Source organism: Hyposmocoma kahamanoa, unplaced genomic scaffold (genome assembly GCF_003589595.1).
Source record: "Hyposmocoma kahamanoa isolate Upper Pololo Valley unplaced genomic scaffold, ASM358959v1 95603, whole genome shotgun sequence".
Classification (NCBI taxonomy): domain Eukaryota; kingdom Metazoa; phylum Arthropoda; class Insecta; order Lepidoptera; family Cosmopterigidae; genus Hyposmocoma; species Hyposmocoma kahamanoa.
Window position 1 is genome coordinate 2,755 of NW_020655018.1, and position 7,886 is coordinate 10,640.

The 7,886-nt window shown below is 49.3% G+C and overlaps 1 protein-coding gene across 1 annotated transcript; it reads left to right on the forward strand.

Annotated features, from left to right (window-relative positions):
• The first annotated feature begins 5,874 nt into the window (after positions 1 to 5,874).
• Positions 5,875 to 7,534, forward strand: LOC113238417. The gene is made up of 2 exons (XM_026475245.1): positions 5,875 to 6,107; positions 6,856 to 7,534. Exons 1-2 carry the CDS (start codon positions 5,875 to 5,877, stop codon positions 7,532 to 7,534), a joined length of 912 nt encoding a protein of 303 aa, XP_026331030.1.
• The last annotated feature ends 352 nt before the right edge of the window (positions 7,535 to 7,886 follow it).

A 7,886-nucleotide genomic window follows, 5' to 3' on the forward strand; every position in this document is an offset into this window, starting at 1 on the left:
GGCATATGGGTCGGTATGCAGAGGGAGAGTCTGCGGGTCGACCTTCCTTCTTTATAAGGACCATCCTCGCCGACTTCCAGCCGGACGGGAACACACCGCTCCGGAGACAGCTGGTGAACAGCCGTCTCATGTGGTTCCACAGTCCGGCGTGGAGAGCCAACACCCACGCCCTGCCCGGGATGCCATCCGGGCCAGGTGCAGTGTTCCGAGCACCGAGACGCCTCACGGCTCGATCCAGCTCCTCGTCTGTTATGCCGAGATCGTCAGACCAAGTGTCCTCCTCCGTCACCGACACTTGTCCCGACGATCCCGGGGCGGGAGGGGGTACGGGAACCTTTTTTTTGTTTTTTTTTTTTACGATGGAGAAACATATACACAATTTTTACGATGGAGAAACATATAAACATACCACCGAGCTGGGGAGGCTCGGTGGTTATGTGGGACTCTCCCCCCTTAGTGGGGGGCATACCGCACTAAAACTCCATCGGCGTTACCCGCAAGGCCGGGTGTTGTGGGTGCCGTGGGATCCCGAGGATTCGACCACAACGACACCCCCGGCCGCCCTAGGCTTTCGCCAGGGTCCCCGCGCCATGGGGGGGGGGGTCGGCACGCTTGACCATCCCCCCAGACGAGTGAGGCTGTGCAAGGCGGGCAAGGGATCCCCACCCCTACCCGCTGGCCCCACTAGGGAATTAGGCGAGCAGCGTACTGCCTTCGCCTTCTTCCCCACCGCCTGCGCCGGAGCGGGTCTGCGTTGACAGCGTCTTCGCGTTCCCGCTCCGCGGACTCCTTCTGCGACATCACGGCCTCGCAGAAGGAGACCACTGCCTCCCACGACCTCTCGCTGTCCAACATGGTTGAAATCACGCTGGGCAGCGAGAGATCGCTTCCAATCGTCGCCATCAGAGTGTGGCGCTGCACACTCCAACGACTGCACACTTCGAGGGTGTGCTGCGCAGTGTAGGGGGTACGGGAACCTAACCTAACCTAACCACGACGCGACAAAACGACGATGTGTCAACGGTGAAAATCTGATAAAACGCAAGGAAACCGGAAGATCTACAAAACAATACTTCGGTTTTTGTGTTTTGGGGCGACAGGTTTCTGACCTCTGGAGGACCAACAACCGCCTCCGCCTCGGCGACGACGGGTCAAAATCGCGAAGTATTCTGGAAGGACGATACAAGGCGACAAATCCCGGCGAAGGAACCATCACTACATGATAAGTAGTATAAAAGATAAAGCATTTTATAAAATTTTTTTCTTCCCGCATTACAAACTTATGGAAAATTACGTAAATTGAAAACTGACTTTCATTTCTTATAAAATTAAAAATTTGACTACGCAGTATTGTATAACATCTACCAAAACCATTTTCTCCACTTTGATAAAAATTTTCGGCCTTATAATTTCGAAATTAAAAGAAAAATAAAAATAAGATAAGAAAAATTCAAAAATCATTACCATAAGCCTGTCACACAGTTGTAAAATATAAGTAAGCAGCGTAAGTCATTACGCCACTCAAATGTTAGTTTATACGTAGTGTAATTTGTGTTACCGGTGCGGCAAGCCAGGTCACCGGGCGGCTGGATGTCTGTGATCTTGGTCGGCCGGCGGCGCACATAATGGGAGGGAAGGCGTGTCGCTCTCCCCCAATGAAGGCTAAGGAGGACCCAGGGAACCAGGCCTCCACCGTAGCGACGGTACCTACGGCTGCGCCAGTGGAGGAAGTTGAGATGTCTATTGATGGACAGGCTTGAACTCAACTTCCTCCAGACGAACCTGAACCACTGCGCCAGAGCACAGGACTTGTTCATGCAGTCCCTTCTTCGCTACCTTGTGCAGGTAGTGACCGAAACACCCGTGCACAGTCAGCACCTGCACAAGGTGGTACGACAGTGGCCCGTGGGACCGGTTTACCCACTCTACGAGGACAGGGCGTATCGCCCCTATGGTACGAACGCCATAGGGGGATCCGCGAAGCCCTCTTTCCACCGGTCCCGCATGCGCTGCGCCGTGAGGCGGCGCTCCCGCTTGACCTCTTGGCGAGCGGGTCGCTCGCCTCGGTCCCTCATTTCTCGCCGCTAGGTGCGGACCTCCGCCAGGTCCTCGACTGTAACGTAGTAAATTAATAATATTTTATTTATTTTATTTAGGATGTATTCGGAAGAGTCCCGTGTCCAACAGTGGAACGTATACTTAGAGTTATCGAACGAGGAATGCGCGCGAGCCATTTTTTATAGGCGACAACTGGTTCGGTTCCTCGCCCCCTTTGCGGGGTATCAGGCAAGCCGCCGTCCCGCTACCGCTTGGACGACGGCTCACTCCAAAATCTATCTTGAAGAGAGACGCACGCGCATTTTCTCGTAATAGCGATTTCCGCAAAGTTAATTTTTTTTCGTAATTTAAAGTATTTAAATCGTTGTGTTTTTAAACCCACTTGTTTGGTAAGTGTTGAACACGTAACTTTCTTTTACCTATTATTATGCCTTCTTGTGACGCCTATTTAAATTGTAGTCGTAACGGTTTTTTTTTTATTTTGAATGTTTGCCTATTTTTTGTAATTTGAAATGTTTTGGAATTTCCATGTTACTCCGTTCTGATTGTGACAATCACGCAACACTGCATTGATAACATGGTGCTTTTCCCCACCTCTTTGTTCACTGCCGTTGTCACAATCAGGGGAGCAAACCGTGGACAGTGCTAAGTGGACCTATGGGTATTTCAGGGTCCGAGGTTCCGGTACCTTTTTACCGTTCTCCTCGTCGGCTGGCCTGAGCCCAGAGAGCGACACCGTGCCCCGGACATCTATTCGGCGGACACTCTCAACCCGCACCCCCGGACTTCATTTCGGCGGACGGATCCGTTCCTGTCCCGGTTACTTCAACCCCGGACGTTACTTCGGCGGAACAGCCAGGGGAGTACCAGCTGCTGGTCGTAGGAAGGCAAAAGTTCAGTGAATAACCGTTGGGTTTTAAAATAACGAACCGCGCCCAAATAAATTTTGTTTACAAAGGTATTCCTTCTTTTATTTAGAGGCCCCCCGTAACACTGGCGCCTGGCGTGGTTCGAGGTCCCACGGCGGAGTACCGGCGAGGACGCAGCGACTTCGTCGCCGCTGATAAGGCCCCACTCCAAATGGGAGCGCCGTATAAGGCCATACTCCGGGTCACCCCGGCGTATAGCCTCCTGCATGGGGTTCCGGGCCTCCCGAGGTTGGGCAGGAGCCTGCCCAACGCCGAAGTTCCATCGCCGGTCCAGGACAAGTCCCAGATATTTCATCTGGGATTTGACTGGGACCGATACTCCCGCGATGGAGATGTGGGCGCCTGCCGGCACCGCCCAACCTCTACCCCTCTCGCCGAAGACGGCCACATCCATTTTCGGCACGGCAACCTCGAGCCCCAGTTGTGGCTACTGAGGGTCTTCGGGCCGCCTCCTGGAAGGTGGTCCCCTGGAACGCGCGCCTCCCTTCCCTCGTCTGGTACAGCACCACCCTGTCCTCCGGGTAGTGCTCCACCAGACGGCTGAGGTACCGGGGATCTTATGGTACCTCAGCGCCTCCCTGATCATGGCGAAGGCGTTGGCTATGTGCAACAACACAGCCACCATGCTTTCCCCCTCGCCGTTACCTTCCTCCACGATGTGTCGCAGCGACTCCAGGGCGTCCAGGGTGGAGAGTCCAGCCCTGAACCCGTACTGCCGCTGCGACACATCGGGGCCTGTCCTCCTCAGGTGTTCATTGATCCTGGAGGCGATGATTCGCTCCAGGATCTTCGCCACCTCGTCCAGCAGGACGAGGGGCCTGAACCCCGAGGGGGAGTCCGCAGGTCGGCCTGGCTTGGGCACCAGGACGAGCCTTCCCTCCTCCACATCGTAATAGCTACGACGCGTTGGGGCCTGGAGGCAGGAGGCAGGAGGTCTCTGTTGGCATATGTAAGGGCGTCGTGCCATATAAGGGCCCCGTACATGGCCATGCTGCGCGCTACATCCGCGTATAGACGCCTACACGTGGCCCCAGGTCCCCCGACGTTCGGCAGGAGACGGCCAAGTGCCGCTGCGGCGCCCGCCACCCGGGGAGCAAGCTGTTTGAAATGCTCCCGCAAGTTCCAGTGACGGTCCAGCTCAAACCCCAGATATTTAATGTGGGCCTTGACCCGAACCGCCTCCGTCCCGATGGATATGTGGGCGCCAGCAGGGAGCCGCCACCCCCCACCCAGTCTTCCAAAGACTGTGGCCTCCGTCTTGCTCAGCGCCACCTTGAGCCCCAACAGTTCGATGCGGTGGACAATCGTACCCCAGGTTCCCCAGTAGTGGCCCGAGGACGGACCCCTGGGGTACTCCGCACTCCACATTTCGTGCTACTATTTGGCCGCCTCTCGATTGATAGAGCACCACCCTGTCCGCCAGGTAGTGCCGCACCAATCTACGCAAGTAGAGGGACACCCTGTGATATCGGAGCGCCTCCTCCACTACGCCATAAGGGAGGGTGCCGAATGCGTTGGCGATGTCCAACGGCTCCGCGACAACCCCCTCCTCATTGGCGCCTCTACAAAACATCACCCTAGACGCTTGTTACAATTAAACTATTATAAGACCTCAACTATTATAAGACCTAAATGTAACAACATGTTTTGCAATAAACGTTTATTATTATTATTATAACTCATTTGACCTATGAGAGGCTGTACTAAATTCTCGTCTCCTCACCCCTCTTTCCACTGATACCTTAGATTTTTCCGCTCTCACTCCTGCTCACTTTTTAATTGGACGCTCACTTATGTCAGTTCCTCAGCCGCAGGTTCCTGATACGAACATCAACCGCATCGAGAGATTCAGACGAATTGAGCTGCTGAAACAACACTTTTGGAAGCGCTTTTCCTTGGAGTACGTTACATTGCTTCAAGGGAAGAAAAATAGCGAACGTCAACTAAGGAGCTGAAACTTGGCTCTCTTGTTCTCGTCAAAGAAAAGGCGTTGCCACCACTGCTGTGGTCTTTAGGACGAGTCACTCAGCTCTACCCTGGCAGCGATGGAGTCACTAGAATCGCGGAGTTAAAAACTAAGAGAAGCAACATACGTAGAGCCTTTAATATTATTTGCCCTTTTCCAGTTCTTTGAAGTCTTCACACTTCGACCCGAGGAGTATGTTGCGAACTGATCTTATACACGCTCGGCACGACACGGCGAGCGGCTGCGGCGCAGGGGCACTGGCCTTATCGACAGCCACCAGGGACGGTCGACCCCTATTCATTTATTATAAACGAGTACACGTACGATTAAGACAGCGAATATACCAATCCTATTGTAATACAGTCCACTTTTATTTCACGTACCTTAGGACCTTAACATGAGACATGCAGTCCATCTGTTATTAGCATCCCCGCCACTGTTGCTCTGCGCAAGTAAGTCCGTTGCGCAACTGCGTGTTTCTAAAACAGTGGCCTTGTTGACCAAGGCTGTACCTCTGCAACAGTTAAAATTCAACAGGAGCAAGTCATCATCACAGACAAGAACGGAACCTGTCACAATGAAATACCGCAACTTTTCGTTGACAATATAAATGATCGGGGAGTACGTAAATGTGAAAGATCCTAAGTTTACTGGAAACCAGGTTTTATATTTGCTTATTTTGTTTTTGATTTCTCAGCACATTTAATAAATGATAGGATTTTATATGAGAGACTTACTTGGCACGCTGCAGAGACGGACGTGTCTGCTAGCATTATATAATTTAAATTTAATAAATAATAAAACTGTAGCTGTGTCGCCGCTGTATCAGCGCTTTTCGGACTTTGTGTTTTGTGATGCTACGTGTGAACTTGTGCTTCTTTCAAATTATGAAGAATGAGTAGCCCGTTTAACAGAAGTACGATGACGAGTCGTAGCCCACCTCCCGTTAGACGGCACGTGGAATTGGAACCATCCCCAGCTCAAGCTTCAGCCCTCACCCCTTCTACGCCTGCACTGACTATAGACGCGGTCTCGACTCATGAAATTCAGAGATGGATGAGTCAAATAGAACAATGCCTGAATGACATCTGCACTATTTCTGGAGATGGGAAACTGAATACGGAGCAGAAGCTCAAAATTAGCAACATTAGCAGGTCAGTAGGTCAGCAGTTGGTTGCCGCCGAGCCGTTGTTCTAAGCACACACGTACAATTTTGCTCCGCACATTTTTATTCTTTAAAGTGACTAAATTCACGTAGTGCTAATTGTTTTACACACCAAGAAAAAGAAGACAAGCCCCTCTGCAAGAAGGTCAAAACAGAATTGGAAATCTAATTAGGACTGCTGAGTAATAGGCAAAAACATATCAAAATAAATACTAAACGGACATCTTCGCGAAGTCGCAGCGATCTCTTTTTTGCCGCCACCGTCATTTCGTCGATGCCAGTTGAGGTGAGTCATTCCCGCTCGCTTGCTTGCAGCGCTACCATTTGAATTCACTCGTCGCGTGCGTTTATTGTGACTACTACGAGATCGAATCTCACCTCACATTCACATTCATCATGGCTAAGATATGCAGCGGATGTAAGTCAGGGATTCAGAGCCTGCGATTTATGAAATGTCCAAAGTGTGATGATCTTTATGACTTGCCTTGTTTAAATTTATCAGTCCCTCAATTTAACGCTTTGCCTGATGACTTCAGAAAAAATTGGTTATGCCCTTCATGTTCATCAAATCGTCCAAAGGGAGATAACGTCAACACTCCTGTCCGATCAACAGCTATAGTGAACGATTTTGAAACGAACATAAATTTAAAACGCGGTACAATTAGAAAAGTGAAAACAACTGAGACTGCAGAATCAAGGTCTGATACATCAGTTCTCACAGAAATTCGTCTTTTAAGGCAAGAATTTGCTGAAGTTAGGAGTGAATTCAGTGATAAACTAGAATCAGTTTCAAAAACATTGAATGATCAACTTGGCGAATTCACTAAAACAATTGAAGCTAAAAATCTCGAGATCGCTTTCCTTAAAACATCTGTGACCAATCTACAGCGACAACTCGCCGTGCACGAGCAAAATAGTATAAAAAACGAGTTGGAAATAGTCGGGTTGCCAGAATATGACAACGAAAATCTCATGCAAATAACATCAATAATGTGTAAGAAAATTGGAGTCGACCTAAATGAACAAGACGTAGATGAGGTGATCCGTGTTGGACCCAGAAATTTGCACAGCAGTGACTCATCTCAAAGGAAGTGGCCGCGACCCGTTGTTGTAAAGTTACTTAGAAGGAGGACCCGGGACGAGATTCTCAAGGCTGCTAAGTCTAGACGAAATGTCACATCAGAACATGTGGTTGAAGGCCCCCCGAAAAATGTATATTTTAATGAAAGGCTCACTAAGGAAAATCGCACTTTATTTCGAGAAGCAAGACAATGGTGTCAAAGGGTCTTAAGTTTTAAGTTCTGCTGGATTCGAAATGGAGCTGTTCATATTAGACAGAGTGAAAACAGGGCCGCTGTTCGATTGCAATCTATTGAAGAACTGGATCAAAAAATTGGACATGAGCCTGATGGCTAACAGGCTAAAACATAAAGACAGTTCTATTTTGGTTCTAAGGTTTTGTTGTTTGTTTTTTGTGATCTTTATGCTTATTTTGGTCTTGGCAATTTGTACATTATACACATGCTCACAGTCACTTTCTAAATCGAACAGTAACATTTTAGCATTCACACACACTCAAATACTACAAACAGAAATTAACTCAGAAAAATTTCACAATAATCAAGATGTACACGATCCGGCCAGATCGAAGGAATTTTTCTGAGTGTCCGATCTTTGTATTAATAATTTAATAAAATGTTATTAATTGTATGTTTTATATGTTTTTTTTATTTGACGCTACTTCTGCTGTCCCAATATTTTTTCCAAA

Bases quoted from the DNA above. Each gene is read 5' to 3' on its own strand.
- LOC113238417 (XM_026475245.1), top strand. From the start codon at position 5,875: ATGACGAGTCGTAGCCCACCTCCCGTTAGACGGCACGTGGAATTGGAA. The intron at 6,108-6,855 runs GTCAGTAGGTCA...TCGTCTTTTAAG, and splicing joins AAAATTAGCAACATTAGCAG to GCAAGAATTTGCTGAAGTTA.